The sequence below is a fragment of the Theropithecus gelada genome, chromosome 8 (genome assembly GCF_003255815.1).
Source record: "Theropithecus gelada isolate Dixy chromosome 8, Tgel_1.0, whole genome shotgun sequence".
Classification (NCBI taxonomy): domain Eukaryota; kingdom Metazoa; phylum Chordata; class Mammalia; order Primates; family Cercopithecidae; genus Theropithecus; species Theropithecus gelada.
Window position 1 is genome coordinate 29602541 of NC_037676.1, and position 19312 is coordinate 29621852.

The 19312-nt window shown below is 34.9% G+C and overlaps 1 protein-coding gene across 1 annotated transcript in view; it reads right to left on the minus strand.

Moving 5' to 3' along the window:
• Positions 1 to 19312, minus strand: part of TEX15 (testis expressed 15, meiosis and synapsis associated) — a 63121-nt gene that overhangs the window by 9473 nt on the left and 34336 nt on the right. The window contains exons 4-6 of the mRNA XM_025394721.1: positions 18361 to 18507; positions 17121 to 17283; positions 1002 to 8302 (exon numbers count right to left, since the gene is read on the minus strand). Of these exons, the coding sequence (XP_025250506.1) occupies positions 1002 to 8302; positions 17121 to 17283; positions 18361 to 18507 (7611 nt within the window). The remainder of the gene's footprint in view (positions 1 to 1001; positions 8303 to 17120; positions 17284 to 18360; positions 18508 to 19312) is intronic.

Genomic DNA, 19312 nt, shown 5'->3' on the forward strand with positions numbered 1-19312 from the left:
CCTGTGCTCAAGCAATCCTACTTCAACCTCCCAAGTAGCTGGGACTACAAGTGTATGCCACCATGTCTGGCTAACTTTTTGTTATTTTTAGTAGAGATGAGGTCTCACCATGTTGCCCAGGCTGGTCTTGAACTCCTGGACTCAAGCAGTTCGCCCACTTTGGCCTCCCAAAGTGCTGGGATTACAGGCGTGAGCTATAGCACCCAGCTGCATATAGGTTTCTTTTTTAAACTTCTGAACTAAGACATATTGAACAGCTGTAAGAGAAACCTCTTAGAGCAGAGCTGAGACAACTGTCAGTAAGGGCTCTGGAGGCCAGACTGCCTGGTTTAGATCTGCGTGCTCCCATTTACTCAACTCTGTGACCCTGCAATAGTCATTTCCTCTATGTCCCAGTTTCCTTATCTTTAAGTAAGATAATAGGAAATACATCATAAGGGATTTTGTATAAAATAAATCAGTACCAAGTACATATTAAACGCTTCGGACAATTTGTTAAAATGTATTTAATATAGGACTTTTAACTCCTTGATAATTATCTTTTGAAAAAAATATCTGTCCTATTTCTCCATTCGGATGATAATGGTCAAGAAGACAGGCTTCGTTAGCCACTTTTGAATATTCACTACACTGGGCATAGGCTTGCTCTACAGAAAAGCTACTCAATAAATATTGGTCACTCACTCAGTGTTCGCAATATTGAACTCTCCCTTAAGAAGCTTTTAAAATTCACGTCCTTCCAAAAAATGTTTTCTATGTTAAAACATTTAATTTTATGTTTAAGAAGTAAACATTTGCAAGGTATCACCTATACATATAATTTATGTATCATTTTATAGATAATATGAATTGTTTAAATCAGTATTATAGTTAGTAAATTCATTTTGCCAGACAATTTACCATTCTCAACATTTAGAATTCTGCAGACTACTTGTTTGCTTATGAGTAGACTTGTTTTCAAAAAGAATACTTATAAAAGTTATGTTTTAAATCATTCATACCTTTAGTTTTTTACAACTGGAAACAGCAGTATTTTTCTGTTGTTCCTGAGAGTCTTCACATTTGTCTACAGTGCTAGGTCGTTTTTTAGAGGAATTTGAAATGTTTTTGTTTATGCACTCTGATATTGGGGGCACCATCATAGAAATACTAAATTTATTGTTATTTTCCCCAGGTTTTACAACATGAATATTCATTTTTTCTTTTCTCTTCAGCTGTAAAATCTTCCTTCCATTATACAGCATTTGGCATAGAAAAAAGGAAATAGTTAGTTCAGCATTTTTAGCACATATAATCTTCATATGTTCAATCGTTTTCATGACTTTCATAATATGGGCCATTTTTCCTACATCTTTCCTAGGGGCAGACATTACATTCTTCAGCAGTGTAGAAAATTGATTGTAGTTGTATTCTAACTCCATCATGGTACTTCCGTAATTTATGGATGTTATATATGGCACAAAGTCAATATATGTGGAAATAAAATACTTGGAGTTCTTCAGAAGCTTTTTTATTTCTGAAAGTTCTTGAAGTTCTCTTGAGAGCAAATGAATAGCATATGAGCGATTAACAGCTTCATCATATTTGTAGATAATATCCAGATCTTTCTTAAGTTCGGAAATAGCACTCTCTATCACTTTCCAAAGGCAAACATCTGTTGAGTTATCTTTAAGAAATGAAAAAGAAGTCATTTTTTCTTGGCACTGAACCAGCTCAGGAAGAAGTGACAAATCAAACCAAAGCATACCTCGAAACCTCTGTTTGTCTAGTTTCTTTGCTATTGAGTTTTTAAGAAAGTGAATTGTTTCTGAGACCATGACTATTTCAATATACATTTCAATAGCTTCAGGCTTTAAAAGTATAGCCTCATGGCTGTGGTTTTTCACCACGTCTAAAACATTTTCTTCTGTGATAAAAATATTATCCATGTTATCATCTTGTAGCATTTGAAAGTATTTTTTTAAAATTTCTAAGTGATCTGTACATCTCAAGGTGAGATCTTGTAATTTTTTAAGGTCTGCAAATTCAGCTTGATCCAATATCTCACTAATACAATAAATATCTGGGTGTGTAAGCAAACTACTGCTAAAAGAATTTTCTATGCCAATGGTTGCTTTGTTTATTGGATGATCTGATTTTCTGGAGGCAATTATAGTATCCTCCTCAAGCCCAACAGGGGAAATTGGCTCATTGTTTAAATCCTTAGACAAAGTATCATATATCTTCTGCAACTTAGAAAAAGCACATTTATTCACTCTGAGTAGCCTTTCTTTGTCCTCCTTTTGTGAGTAGTTTTTGCTGAAGGATTGTGTTTTCTCTTTCCAAACAAGATTTTTTGCAGCATCAAAAAAGATATGTTCCAGACCATAAAGAGATATTTTAATACGTACCGCCTCGCTGTTCTTAATAAAATTAACCTTTGAGGAGATCATTTCTATTATAATCCACAGATGGTCCTGTTTTCCTGGATACGAATGAACTTTAGGAGAGTCCTCACATGCACTGATCAACTTTAAAGTACTTTTTCTTAAGATTTCCAGGTCTTCTAAACTATCTCCAAAGTTAACTCCACAAGTAAATGGAACAGAAAGAGAAAAGTCAAAGCAATCAGAACAATGCTCCATTATGGCTTCACATTCATTAACCTGTCGTTTGTACTTTAAGAATACATAGTATGAATTCTTTTCCCTTTTTGTTTCTTCAAGTAATTCAACTAATTGATCATGGTAAGTCTGTAACTCACAGAATGCATTATATTTTAATCTTCCTTGGAAACCAGGATAGAAATTAGACTGCTGTTGAAATCCACGTGGTTTTCCAAGAAGCTCAGCGTACAGTGTTTCATCATACCAAAGCAAGCTTCGGAATGTTGGTTCACCTTCTAAGTGCCTTTTTTTGTTTTCAATGAATTGAATTGTTTCCATCATCATTTGAAGTTCTACCAAAGTGTCAACAGCAGATGGTTTTAATGTGTGTTTGCAATTATTCCATAGGTTTTGGTCTACCAACAGTTCTCTTGAAATCAGGATTTGTTCAACTGAACATTCTTGCTTTCTTTCAAAAGCTTCCACAAATAAAGGGAGAATATTTAGACAAACCTTAGTTTCTTCCTGTAGAATCTGCAAAGATGATGCTTCATCTGCCCTCTGCAAAATTTGAGACAGATTAGCTATAAAGGCCGTATGATTAGCTGAGCAATGTTTTTCTTTAAGTTCACTCATGTATGATGCAGGTTTCTTCAGAAGAGTAGTGACTTTACAGGTTTCAGAGTGGGCAGGTAAAATAGGTGTATGATTAACTCCTAGAATCCCTGGTTTGGAAATATAGGCTATTTCTGAATGTAATGTCAAGTCAGACTGCGAGTCATTAGTAACTTTAATTTCCGCCTTCTCTCTTTTGTTAAGCGGATTAGAAACTGTGTTCTTCAGAGAGACTGACTCAGTAGTATTATTTTTAGTGCTTAGATGGGAATCAATCAAATTAGTTTTAATAATTTTCTCATTTAAGCAAGATTCTTCTGAGATCTGATTATTTTGATTTTTGTACTCAGTATTAACAGCTGATCCTTCAGTCATGCTACTTTTGTAAACAGAATCTTTTGCTTTTTCCACTTGTTTAACTTTCCACATTATTCTGTCCTCAGTGTCTTTCTTCACAATACATGTTTCTGAAGAGGAGCCTTTTACATTATCTTTTAAAAGCAGAGAACTATCACTGGAAGATAATTTCACTATATTTTCCCCATAACTTCTACTTTCTTCAGTTACTGATGCTATATCCAACTCATAATTCTCAGTGACATTTGTTTCATTCCCATCTGTATGGAGGCAATTACCTGAAGAGCACTGTTCCGTCTTAAGAAGCTCTTTTCCTCTACAGCTCTGCTCACAGCATGGTATAGTAGTGGATGCTGCAAAAGAATCTATAGTAAGAATTCTCTGTTTATCCAAGTAAGATTTTGAAGATTCTCCCTCACTATCTGTCACTGCCGAGGCTGATAACTGAGGAATACTGTACTTTTTGCTTGCTATCAAAGTTAGGTTTAATGGGTCCATAAGGAAGTTTCCTGTAATAATGCTTTGCTCGCATCTCTCGATAGGAGCTGTCCACTTTACTTCCAGGTTTCTTTTATAATTAGATAAAGTAAGGTTTTCTTGTTGGTAGAGATCATTTAAAAAGTGCTTCACATTCGAATCTAACACTGAAATAAGTACATCAGTTTTCACCTTTGTGCAACCTATGCAAGTTGCATCATAATCGTTGCCTGTACTATAATTTATATTTTCTTTTATGCAACTTAAAGATATGGAATTACTTTCATTTATTACTTGATTAGCCTCACAACTGTTTTCTTTAGTTGTATCTTTAACATTATGATTTGCCAAATGTTTTTCAAGCTTTTCATATTTACTAATGCTAGATAAAAACTTTGTATCAATTTGATTTTCTTTTTCAATTAGTTTCTCATCTGAGTGATCTAGGGAAAACCGACATCCAGTTTTTCCAGAAAAGGGCTGATGTTCTTCTGATAAACTTGGATTGCTTACACTGCTATTATAATAAACTGACTGACTTGTACTTTGGGATGTGGAAGATATAGGCAACTGTGATTCAGGATGTTCCTGATTATGAAATTCTCCCACGTGAATAGTGGGGTGACTTTTTGAGACACCGCTAGCCATACTTTTCCTAGAAAGGCATTGTTTCTCTCCACTTGTATTGTAAGACTTGTGCTTTGACACATAGGTTAACGATTTAGAAATATCAGCTTTTGGAGCTCTTTTCTTTCTCCGTTTGTCATATTTTCTTTTTGACAAAAAATGCTTAGTAGAATAATATTTTCTTTGAGACACAGAACTATAATCTTGAAGGTCACAACTTTCCCAGAAATTATTGCATATTATTGCATATGATTTTGGTAATGGGCCCTTTCTTTTTTCTCCTACTTTAGTTATAAGCTGCAAAGATGTGTGAACTCTTCTATGAGCTTTTTTTAAGTGAGTAACTGCTTTGTCTAGTTTTTTGGAAAGACATTTGCTTTTGCATAAAGATGCTTCACCACTTAGGATATTTAGGACACTCTTAATGTGCTTTTCTGACTGTGAAAATGTTTTAATTCGTCCTTGGGATAATGAAGAAAAACACTCAGATGAGTCTTGACTGGTTAGGCTCCTCTTTCTCCCATAAATTTTATGTTGTCTTAAATCTTCATGTATGTTCTGATCCCTGGAAGACGTATGTAGCTTCCTTTTGCTAATTCTTGATTCTACCTCCTTTTTATTTTTGGTATCATTATAGTCAGTTTTTGATTTTGTAAAGAAACATCTGCTTCCATTATCTACTGTTGTGACATTAGAAGGTTCACTAGACAAAGATTCACTGTTTTGATTTTTAGACCTATGATTCACATCTGTATTATGACTCAAGTCAAAAGAAAGGGAGATTTCAGATTTACTCATTGGTCCTGATTCTTGCCTTATATTATCAACTTTATCTTCACATGGATAATCCGAATTTTCACCAGAAGGCTGGGAATAAATGTCAAATCCTAGAATTTCTCCATCTTCCTTATTTATTTCTGGTTTTGTGGCTTCAGTTACATGTGTGCAGAAATTATCTTTCAATGCAAGGGACTCAACTGTCGGGCTGAATCCTGGCCTAAATATGTTAGTAATTCTAATTTGTAGATCTGGAAGTAAAATTGGGCTGGGAAGCTCCGTTTCACTGCTTTGTGTAGAGGAATAAAAATAGTTACTTTCCTTAGAATAATGCTGATCACTATTTTCCCTTCCTGCGGTGCTTTCCAAAACTTCCATCTCCCCATTATCGAGTGCTAATATACCTTCCCAACTGATACGAGACTTCAGAGCCTTGTATGAGGTCACAAATTCCTCACAAAGCATGTTTTCATGGCTGTGTGTATCTTGTTGAAATATAAAAGCATCATCACAATCTTCTAATTCTATTTCAATTTCACTTTCCAATTCAATGCTTTGAAGAACTAAGTTCTCATTTATTGATTGATGAAAAGATTCTTGTGATTTATTTTTATCCTTATCAATTTCACAATCGGAAACCCTATGTTTTACTAACAAACCAAAATCTGGACTTTCAGAAGAACAAGTTTCTTTAAACTGGTTTATTTGGTGTTCGTCATTACTTATGCTTAATACAGGCATAGTAGCACTAGCTATCTGTACTGCAGCATTTGAGGCTACACACACTGAAGAACTTGCAATTTCGGGAAACGCTGTGGAAGCCAAATGCTCTACACTTCTTCCAGTATTTTCAGTATCTTTTTGTTTCATGGCACTAATGGTATCTTCTTCACTCTCTAATAATGCAGTTGCTGCTGGCACATATTTTTCTCTGCAAATCAAGTTAAATGTAGCAGAAAATTCTTCAGAACTCAAAATTTCTATATTGTTGTAATTTTTGTCCTCCTTTTCATCTATATAGCTGAAATTTTCATTTGTATGAGAATCCTGCTTTTTGTCTCCATATATATTCTCTATGTTGTTTTCTACAGATGAAGCATTATTCTCTTTAGCCTCATTTTGGCTTTCTTTATAATTATCTCTTTGTTCTTTGAAATTAACATTCAGGCATATATCGTTTAACTGTGAGTTACAGAACAGACTGTGATCCTGACCCCTATCTTCAACATAAGCAGTTTCTTTATAGTCTCTCTGAATGTCCTCTAATGACACTGGTTCATTTTCATTTTTCCTGTGGACACATACATGTTTTCTAGTTATGCTGCAATTTGAATTGTCATGAGCTGTTTCTATGTTATAAGAGGAAATAACTGTATCAATGAGCATTTCTTTGGCCTCGGGTATGTCTTTTGGTTTCGGGAAAGCTTCAGTTATAATGCTAGCACAATTTGCATTTATTTTCCCCAATTTCAGTTCCATTAGCTTTTGAGAAATGGCTAAACTTGTGTGAATGTTATCCTCATACTCCACAGAGTGCTGAGGATGCTTTTGTGACAGGCTCTCTAAACTTGGAGTAATTTGCCATTCCAATGCTAGATGATCTAGTTCATCCTTATCCTTTATGGTAGATGTAGAAGATTTTGGTATTTCTAACTCTTGAGTAATTAATATTTTATCACAGCTTTTCTCGAAAGAATTATGACTCTCACTTTCTTTGTATTCTTGGTGCAAAACAATGTAATTATCCATTGGACTGATTTTTGTTTCATTAGTGAAATCATTATCAATTTCTTTCCACGAAGTTTGCTTTTCTTCATGTTTGGAATTGTCCTTCAGGTCAGTGGAGTTTTTCATCTTTCCAGTATTTTGAAGGTATTCATCAATGCTTACTTTCTTTTTGAGTGGAAAAATTGTAGACATTTGGTGACCAGTCTGATAAATGGTTTTTAAATCAGAAGACTGCGATTCCTGAGAAATACGACTATTATACTCTTTTTTATAAGCATTACCCGACTCCTGTTGGGCTCTTTGAACCTTCTCCTCACTGTGGTTTTGGTTCTCAACCTCTGACACTACATTTGACACAGAAATTGGGAAGGAAAAATTGCCTTGGTCCTTACATTGCCTGGCCATGGTAACTTTATTGGGAGGTACGCAGTCATAGTCCTCAGAGCCTGTGTTGTGAGCCCAAGATTGTGAATCATTAACACAAGTTTTAAAGCAAGGGGCATCCAAACAATTAGTAAGAACAGCACAATCACCAGGGACAGCTTCTGAGGAGGAGGCAGAATTAGATGGTGTTGATTTTATTTCTGAATTAACATTATCTAAACTCTTCTCAAACTGCAAAATCTCATTTAAGCCTGCAGTATTACTCTGTTCTCCCATACTTTCTTCTCTCCTCATCAGTCTTGGGTCTTTGATGAATTTTGAAGTAGTAACTGTGCTTGAGCCAGTATTGTTGGGAAGAGGAAAAGCAGCATTAAGACTACTTAAAATATTTTTAAGACTTGTCCAATTTAACAAAAGGTCACCATTAACACTTTCTTTGGCATCACTGGGCATAAGTGAAAGGTCTGAATCATGTGCAAGTACTTGAGAAGTGTCTCTAATTTCTGCTAAATTGTGCTCTGCCTGTCCATTGTATGTTTCAGGTATAGAAATGTTTCCATTTTGTACATTTCCATAGGAGTTAGAAATATGTGAGTTGAAAGGATTTATCTCTGAATTTAGTACATTGCATAAACAGTTTTCTTGAACAAATGGATCTACAGGTTTCTTGAAATGCTCAAAGATGACAGTAGCATCTTTTCCTTTTCCAATTCTTTTGGCCACTGTACAGTTATTCAGAGAGCATGTTCTTTCTGTGGAAATAATAAGACAAATTTGAAAAAAATGTGTTTCTATAGACAACTTTTATACAGGTACATTGTGTCAAGTAATTTTAATTGAAAGTTCAGCTAATAACCTAATGATGATTAAAATGTGTTTTCAACAGAAAAAGCAGAGAAGGGGATGATTAACAAATAAAATATAAATGATGTAGCATGAAATTCTCCTAGTCTAGAAACCTTAATAAAGAATATTTGCCATGAAAATTTAATTCTGACAAACAATAGAAAAAAACTGAATAGGGGCCGGGCACGGTGGCTCACACTTGTAATCCCATTACTTTGGGAGGCCGAGCTGGACATATCATGAGGTCAGGAGTTCGAGACCAGCCTGGCCAACATGGTGAAACCCCGTCTCCGCTAAAAATAATAAAAAAAAATTAGCCAGGTGTGGTGGTGGGTGCCTGTAATCCCAGCTACTCAGGAGGCTGAGGCAGGAGAATTGCTTGAACCTAGGAGGCGGAGGTTGCAGTGAGCAGAAATCGTGCCACTGAACTCCAGCCTGGGCAACAGAACAAGACTCCATCTCGCGGGCTGGGGGCAGAGGTGGAGAAGAATAAAACTAAATAGGAATAAAAATATTTTCCCAATAGATAACAGCTCTCTTATATTAATTTTCTACATTCAGATGTTTAATATTAGTGTCTACATGTAAGAAGGCAAAATAATCTCCCTCTATCTACTACCATTACCTTGCTTCTCCCTCTACCATGGGAGAAAAAAAAGGAAAGGAACGGAGAGTGAGGTGGAAAAATAGGGAAAGGAAACCCCAAAAAGTTCCATAAAATCTTTCCCAAGAGCCAAAGCAAACTACTATTCCTCTTTTGCAGTAAAATAAATGTTCCTGCAAATAATTTATGTAAACAAAAACCTGGAAAATAAAAGCAAACTTTAAAAATAATTTATAAAAATTATTTCTAAAATTTCCTAAGAAACCTCATGTAATCATGAATTTACAAAATGCATATTTAACAAGTAAATAATAATTTCTCATAAATGTTCACCAAACATTCACAGCTAAGTAACAGACTAAAAATACCTTTACTAAAACAGGAATTAATGATGAGAAATTGCTTGTGACATCTACAAAATATATGAAGTTATCATGTCACTGATGAGTACCACAAGGTTCTTTTTCACAGTAAGAGAGCTATGTTGAAGATTTCTAAATTCTACTACCATTTGTGATTTTATTACTTACAGTAAGCTATCATGGAAATACGACCACATATGAAGAGATGTAGTTCTTAAAAGAGTAGGGAGTATAATGGAGAAGAAAATGGAAATGTAGACTCTTACACCACCTTATCCCAAAATAAAATTTGCTACTTAAAAAACTCCATAAAACTACTAGAAAAAAACCATGAATGGATGTTTTTATAATCTTGGCATAGGAAAGTACTTTTAAAGCATGACTGAAAATCAGAAAACATAAAAGTAAAACATGATGTCAATTACACATAAATTAATTATTTTAATAGGTCAAAATGCATGATAAATAATACTCAAAGGAAAAAATAGGTAAAATTATCAACAAACACAAAAAGATGCCCCAACTCCACTAAATAAACAGTAAGATCCATTAAAAAAAACTTTTTAAACTGGCAAAAATTTGAAAGGATGATTAATGCTATACAAATATAAGCACTATTTAATATGGTTCGTGGAAGTATAAATTGGTACAAATTTCCTGGAAAACCAGCTGACAGTATTCATTGATACATTATATGTAATCATTCAAAGCAACCATTCTTGCTCGTTTACTATTCTGATAAACTTGTACAAATACCCAAAGTTCTATGGACAAGGATTTTCAGTAAAATAACCCAAGACAGTTGAAAGCTAGAAACCTAACTATACATCAATATGAGACTGGCTAAATGAATGACATATCAAAAATGATAAAATTACTATGAACGTACATTATAACAAATGTCCTAGAAGACAGAATGTTATGCAGCTATTACAAAGATTAAGGTGGATTAATATGGCTGGGCAAGGTGGCTCACGCCTGTAATCCCAGCACTTTGGGAGGCCGAGGCAGGCGGATCACTTGAGGTCAGGAGTTTGAAACCAGCCTGGCCAACATGGTGAAACACTGGTCTCTACTAAAAATACAAAAAACTAGCTGGATGTGGTGGTGTGTGCCTGTAGTCACAGGTACTCAGGAGGCTGAGGCAGAAGAATTGCTTGAACCTGCGAGGCGGAGGTTGCAGTGAGCTGAGATCATGCCACTGCACTCCAGCCTGGGCGACAGAGTGAGACTCTGTTTCAAGGAAAAGGGGGAAAAAATGGGTTAATATATACCAATGTGGGAAAAGAAACCTAATTACTTAAGTTTACGCCGGGTGAATCTCCTGAGGTCAGGAATTCGAGACCAGTCTGGCCAACAGGGTGAAACCCTGTGTCTACTAAAAATACAAAAATTAGGCATGGTGGCATGTTGCCTGTAGTCCCAGCTACTTGGAAGGCTAAGGCGGGAGGATTGTTTAAACCCAGGAGGCGGAAGTTTCAGTGAGCCGAGATGGTGCCACTGCACTCCAGCCTGGGTGACAGAGCAAGACCCCATCTCAAAACAGGCAAACAAGCAAAAAAACCCTAATTGCTAAGTTTAATAATTTCACTTTTACAAATGAGTGATGAATGCATATTAACATACATGTAATGTTAACAAAAACTTATAAAATACATGGATGCCAGGTCCTGTTTTAAGTCTCTGATGTACATTAATTTAATCTTCATAACATTTCCATTTTATTGATGAGGAAGTGAAATTAAGAGCAATTTGCCCAGAATCACACAGCTTATAAACAGTAGAATCTTAATCTATATTATGCTGTCTCTTTAAACTTGATAATGGCATTTTTACTTTATTCCCTTTTTGTTGGCATTCTCATCAAATGACAATTAATTGCAGAACAAATCCAACATCCTGGGTGCACCAAAATCTCACAAATCACCACTAAAGAACTTACTCATGCAACCAAATACCACCTGTTTCCCCAAAAACCTATGGAAATAAAAAAAATTTTAAAAAGTAGTAAGAAAAAACCCCCAACAAATCCAACATCTTCAATACAATATGGAAACTAACAAAACCAGATTACAATCAATAAAGTACACTACCAAATAGTTATTAGTACCATATATTTGGTGATGACAGAAACGTTATCTATGGTAGCCACTAGCCACATATGGTTACTGAGCATTGAAATGTGCCTGGTGTGACTGATAAATTGAATTTATAATTTTATTTAATTTTAATTAATTTAAATTTAAAGAGCCACATGTGACTAGTGGCTACTATATTAGATAGTGTAGGTCTGGTGTACTCTAGAGGGAGATGAGTATGCTGATAGCCAACACATGTGGCTATGACTGTTGGCATAATATAGGTATTCTCTAAAGTTAATCACCCTGAACGGCGTCATCCTTTGATTAAAGTAATAAGCTATAATACATTGGGGATGGGCTGCAGTAGAAGTGGGTAAAGGTCCCTATCTGTTATCTCTAATATAAGCCTTCTGGTTGAGGGGAAATGCGGACAGAACAACTAGGTAGAAAATCATCAAGGAAACAGAAGACTTGAACAAACTATAAAACAAGTAGACCTAACAGCCTATGGAACACCCTGCCTGGCAACAGCAGAATATAGCACAGTTGGCCCTATGTATTGGTTAGTTCCAAATCCATGGATTCAACCAATCATGGGTGAAAAATTAAAATAAAAACACAAAATAACAATAACAATAAAAATAATACAAATAAAAACCACAGTCTAACAACTATTTACATAGAACAAATATGTTATTGGTATTATAAGTAATATAGAGATAATTTAAAGTATATGGGAGGATGTGTGTAGGTTATATGCAAATACTGAGCCAGTCTGTAAAGGAATTTGAGCATCCACAAATTTTGGTATCCATGGAACATCCTGGAACCAATCCTCCCCCACAGATACTAGAGGACTACTGTATATTCTTTTCAGTTGCACATGGATCATTCTCCAGGAAAGACTATATGCTAGGTTATACAACAAACCTCAATAAACTTAAAGGAAAAAGATAATACAAATGGTTTTCCAACTACAATGGAATGAAACAGATATCAACAACAAAAAAATTTTGGAAATTTGCAAATACATAAAAAACACGGTCCGAAAAAAAAACCAATGAATTAAAGAATAACAGATCAAAAGGAAATTAGAAAATAAATTTGAGATAAATGAAAATTACAACGTAACATATGTTATGGGACACAGCTAAAGTAGTTGCTTCTAGAAATTTACAGCTATAAAGACCTATATTAGCAAAGAAGAAATATCTGAAATCAAAACCTAACCATCCACCTTAAGACACACATACACATGAAATAGCAAACTAAATCTAAAGCAAACAGAAGAAAATAAAGAGAGGAAATTAATGAAATAGAATTATAGCAAAAAGAATAAAATCAAAATTGGTTCTTTGAAAAAAAAAAGATAAACCTTTAGCCTGACCAAAAAAAAAAAAAAAAAAAAAAGAAGACTTTAACTAGTAGACTCAGAAATGAAAGAGGGGACATTACCACTAACAGAAATAAAAAAGACTATTAGACTATTAAAGGAATACTATAAACAAATGTATGCCAATAAATTAGATAACTGAAATGAAATGGACAACTTCCAATAAAAACAGCAACTACTGAACGTGATGCAAGAAGAAACAGAAAATCAGAACAGACCTACAACAAGTGAAGAAACTGAATTAGTAATTGAATACTACCCACAAGGAAAAACCCATTCCCAGATGGTTTCCTTAGTGAAGTCTACCAAATGTTTAAAGAAGAAATAATACCAATTCTTCATACATTATTCCAAAAAATAAAAGAGGAGAGAATAGAATACTTCCCAACTCATCCTATGGAACATATTACCCTACCACCAAAACCAGATAAAAACATCAAAAAAAATCAATAGACCAGTATCTCTTATAAATGTGGACACAAAAATCCCCAATAAAATTGCAGCAAACTGATTCCAGGAACATATACAATGAATTATACACCATGACCAAACCAAGGAACTGCAATGTTAACACCTAAAATCAATTAATGTAATACATTAGATCAATAAAAACAACAAAAAAACCCACACAACCATCTCAACAAAGAAAAATCGATTGAGAAAATCCAATAATCTAAAAACTCTCAATAAATCAGAAACAGAAGCAAATTTCCTCAACATGATAAAGAGCTTCTATAAAACCCCTACAACTGACATCATACTTCCTGGTAAAAGACTGGATACTTTCCCCCTAAATTCAGGAATACAGACAAAGATGTCTGCTCTTGCCACTTCTCTTACTGGAGGTACTTAGCCAGGGCAATTATGCAAAATAAGACTGGAAACAAAAAAGTAAAATTATCTCTATTCACAGATGACATGATCTTATATATAGAAAATCCCAAAGACCACTAAAAAAACTATTAGAATAATGAGTTCAGCAAGGCTGCAGGATACACTAACATTACACAAAAGTCAATTATATTTCTGTACATTTGGAATGAACAATACACTAATAAAATAAAGAATTCTATTTATGATAGCACCAAAAGAATAAAATACTTAAAAATAAGCTTAACAAAAGAAGTGCAAAACTCATATTCTGAAAACTATACTTCACACCCACTAGGATGGCTATAATCAGAAAGTCAAATAAGCTATGACAAGGATATGAAGAAATTCTCTCAGACACTGCTGGTGTGAATGTAAATGGTGCAGCCACTTTGGAAAATAGTTTGGCAGTTCCTCGATCAGTTACTACAGAGTCTTCATATAAACCAGCAATTCCACTCTTAGCTTTATTGTACTCAAGAGCCATGAAAACACATGAAAACACATATCCATGTAAAAACTTGTATGCAAACATTCATAGCAGAATTTGTAATTGTCAAACAATGGAAACAACCCAAATGTTGACCAACTGATAAATACAATATGGTGCAACTATACAACGAAATGGTTTCCATAAAAAAAAAATAAAGTACTGATACATGCTACAACATGGATGAACCAGGAAAACAATGTTAAGTGAAAGAAATCAGGCACAAAAAAGTCCAAAAATTATGATTTTACTTAAATGAAATGCCCTGATTAGGCATAAAAGTACATTAGTAGTTGCTTAGAGCTGGGGATCAGGGATATAATACCTTTTAAAGGGCACAAAGTTTCTTTTTCTTTTCTTTTTTTTTTTTTTTGAGACAGAGCTTTGCTCTTCCGCCCAGGCTGGAGTGAAGTGGTGCCATCTGGGCTCACTGCATCCTCCGACCCCCAGGTTCGAGCAATTCTCCTGCCTCAGCCTCTCGAGTAGCTGAGATTATAGGCGCCTGGCACCACGCCCAGCTAATTTTTGTATTTTTAGTAGAGATGGGGTTTCACCATGTTGGCCAGGCTTGTCTCAAACTCCTGACCTCAGGTGATCCACCTGCCTCGGCCTTCCAAAGTGCTGGGATTACAGGCATGAGCCATGGTGCCCCGCACAAAGTTTCTTTAAAATGTTAGCTTAGGCTGGGTGCGGTGGCGTGCACCTGTAGTCCCGGCAACTGAAGGTGGAGATGGGAGGATTGCTTGAGCTTGGGAGGCGGAGACTGCAGTGAGCCAAGCTGTGCCACAGCACTCCAGCCTGGGTGACAGGGTGAGATCCTGTCTCAAAAACAAAACAAAAAACAAAACAAAGTACCTTAATTTTAAAACTGTGGTGATGATTGCACATATTTGTGAATATACTAAAAGCTACTGAATCTTACACTTTTAAATCAATTGAACTGACATACACCAACAATAGAAAATAAAATGAAATAGCTATTATTTAAAATAACATAAAATATCAAATGTTTAAAAATAAAAGGCATGCAAGATGTTACAGAGAAAATTATAAAATTGAAATACGTTAGAGATAACTGACATGGGAGAAATACAATGTTAATAGATTAGAAAACTCAATAAAGAAGACAATTTTCCACAAATTAATATATAGATTCAATCAATCTCAATCAAAATTCTGATAAATTTGTTGGCAGACCTTGATAAGTTGATTCTAAAATTTCTATGAACACCAAAGGACCAAAAGCAAAGATGAAGGATCAGTTATATAGGTATTAGTATTTTTTCTCTCATACAAAGTCCGGTATTAGTATTTTTAATGAAGTTACAATAATTAAGGCAAGATGCTCATGGCAAAACGATAGGCAAGGAGATGAATAGAAAGCCCAGTTAAGAGATCTCTGCAGCACTGCAGCCAACTGATATATTACAGAGGTGGTACTGCAGTTATTGATCAGTGGGGAAAATGGATTCTCCAATAAACTGTACTGAGACAACAATCAGGTTAGCATATGTAAACTAAAATAAATTGGGACTTTAAAAGAATCCTATCACACACCAAAGTCATTTTCAGGTAGGCAAAACAAAAATGGGAAAACATACCTATAAAGTTAAAAAAAAAAAACATAGAAAAATATCTTCATGTCCTAGGAAAAGCACTCTTATGAAAGACACATGTAGTAGTACTTAAAATAAAAAGACATATCTGACATCAAGAACCGCTGTTCATCAAAAAACACTTGACAAAAATGAGAATACAAAGACACAAACTCAGAGAAGACACTCGTAACACATACAACTGACCCAAGAGCCAATATCCAATATGTAAAAGAATTCCTACAAATCAATAATGAAATAAAAATTAGCTCAATTAGAAAAAGTAGATAAAAGATGTGACCAGGAATTTCAGAAAAGTGGAAAATGAATGGCCAATACACCTATCAGAAACGAACCTAACTTATTTAGCATTTGAGGAAAAGCAAAATACAAAAGCAAATAAATGCTGTATCTACTAGTGTAGCAAAAACACTGAAAAAGTCTGACGGCACTAAGTTTGGTGAGGATACAAAAATCCTCAACTTCATTAATTAGGGAAAAACAAGTTAAAAACCACAATGAAAATAACGTATCACACTCATTAGACTGGCAGAAACAAAACTTAAAAAAAAAAGCATAGGATGTGTTGGCAAGAATATAGAGTGATTATGTAATCTAATGCAAACCACTTTGGAAAATCATTTGATGCTGTCTTTCAGTTGAACATTTCTGCTGTAAATACATATTCTATGGAAAAATTCTTGGCACATATGCAATGAGACGCTTTTATGAATATTTAAAATAGCAATGTTTGGAATAAGAAGACTGGAAAGTGCCCAAATATCCTCAGTAGTATAGTGTACAGTGTGTCTACACAATGGAATACTCTCCATCCATTCATCCACGAAAATGAACAAACTACAGTTACACATATCAATAGGGAAGAATCACACAAACCTAATACTGAGCAAAATACCTGCAGTATGATTCTAGATCTATGAAACAGGTAAAACACAACTATTTTACTTGGAGATTCACTTTTTTTTTTTTTGAGACAAGGTCTCCCTCTGTCACCTAGGCTGGAGCGCAGTGGTGTGATCCTGGCTCACTGCAACCTCCACCTCCTGGGTTCAAGCGATTCTCCTTCCTCAGCCACCCGTGTAGCTGGGATTATAGGCACACGCCACCACACCTGGCTAATTTTTGTATTTTTAATAGAGTCGGGGTTTTGCCGTGTTGGCCAGGCTGGCCTCAAGTAATCTGCCCGCTTCTGCCTCCCAAAGTGCTGGGATTACAGGTATGAACCATTGTGCACAGCCAGAAAATAATACTGAGAAATTTTAAGACCAGCACAAATGCTAATCAAGTACAATCATATGTGTATCTTACCAGCTCTCTTAGGAAATCCTGATGAGAGGAATCTCAAAGATGTCATAAGATATCCATTATCTACTTTTGAACCAAGAAATTTTACTGTTACTACAGCATATGGAAGACATTGCCTAGGTTTATCTACAGGCTTTGAAAGGACACTATATTCATAGAAGTACACCTAAAAGATAAAGAAGAAAACAGGTTCATGCTGATTAATTTTGGCAATCAGACTTGAATAAGCTCATATTTTTAAAAAATCAATATAATTGCATATTATTTATCTACTTCTATATAAACTTCTCCAGCTGCCTTGTTTAACCCTAATGTTTTTGAAGATGTACAGAATTCCTTTTTTTCCCCCACAGTTTTTTTTCTTGATAGGCTACCAACGTCTGCAGAAAAAGGCATAATTTGTTTTTAAATAAAAAATATTTTTTCATTAAAAGTTAAATGTTTTCCATACAGTCTCAACTATTATATTTGGTAGAAAAAATTAGGAAAATAACAATAGGTAGTATGTTTTACATGTGGGTACATGGATATACTTTCATAGAGAAGATTTATCTTCATTTAATCATGATTATATATAATCCATATATAATTTAATATTCTGTATAAAATTAAAGGTCCACAGAGTAAGTGAAATACGATAGATTACTGTTTCATCTAATGACTAATACGTAAGACTTTTCTTTTTTCCTACTTTTGCAAAGTATAGAAGATCAAAATCTTATTTTGAAATAGCCTTGTTTTTTAAAATTAATATTATTTATGATTGATAAATCTTAACTATATATTTATGGGGCACAATGTGGTGTTTTGATATATGTATACAATGAGGAGTAATTAAATCAAGGTAATTAACGTGTCCATCACCTCACTCATCACTTTTTATGGTGAAACACTAGAAATTTCCTCTCAGCAATTCTGAAATAATACATTATTATTAAGTATGGTCACCCTGCTTTGCAGCCTTGTTTAAAAGAGAAGTTGGTATATTTTGAAAGTTAGTAAATAATCTATATAATATCTAAATAAAAGTAGCCACTGTACTTTGAACAGAGTTAAATGTAAATTTTCAAACTTCTTCACTAATATTCTCATACGACAAATATTAAAATGGCTTTCGCTGTTTGCTTAAGTTTTATATTGAATGAATTAACAGGTTTTCATTTAACATTTTGGGAATGTAAGTCTTGAAGCATACAATGTGAAACAAGTACTTTTCAAGAAATCAAATGAACCATTAACATACTGCTGAACTGTAGGCTTGCAGTTCAATGGTATCTTTCAAAGAAGGTGCATTTCTTGACATATGGCAATCAAAGTTAGGAGAAGGATCCAAAGAAACTTTATTTTTATCCACAGAAGGCTGAATTTTCTTCACTTTTCCAAAGAGAACCTAAAAAAAAAAAAAAAAAAAAAAAAAAAGCCAAAAAAAGTACGTAAAAATATACCAAGACATTTCTAAACTGTCACATTTCAAACATAAAAGGCCAACATTGTTTTGGTTTTCTGAGACAGGGTCTAACTCTGTTCACTCCAGGCTGGAGTTGCAGCCTTGACTTCTCAGGCTCAAGCGATTCTCCCACCTCAGCCCCACTGAGTAGCTGGGACCACAGGTGCACATCACCATACCCAGCTAATTTTTCTAGGGACCAGGTTTCACCATGTTGCCCAGGCTGGTCTTGAACTGCTGGGTCAAGCAATTCTCCTACCTTGGCCTCCCAAAGCACTGGGATTACAGGCAGGAGCCACGGTGCCAGGGCGTGATTTTTTTAAGAAGTAGAAATATGAATGGAAAGATAATCCATTTTCTAGATGAATGGGATGACTCAACGTGGCAATTATGCCAGTTCTCCCCCAAACTAAACTCTAAGATTAGGGTAATTCCAATAAAAATTTCAGAGAATCTCTTTTTTTTTTTTTTTTCCAGACAGAGTCTCACTCTGTCCCCCAGGCTGGAGTGCAGTGGTGTGATCTTGGTTCACTGCAGCCTCCATCTCTTGGGTTCCAGCGATTCTCCTGCCTCAGTCTCCTGAGTGGCTGGGATTACAGGCATGTGCCACCATGCCCGGCTAATTTTTGCATTTTTAGTAGACATGGGGTTTTGCCATGTTGGCCAGGCTGGGCTCAAACTCCTGAGCTCAGAAATTTTTTTAAAGTCTGGGTTAGCAATTGACAATGATGGAACAGGACAAATGACT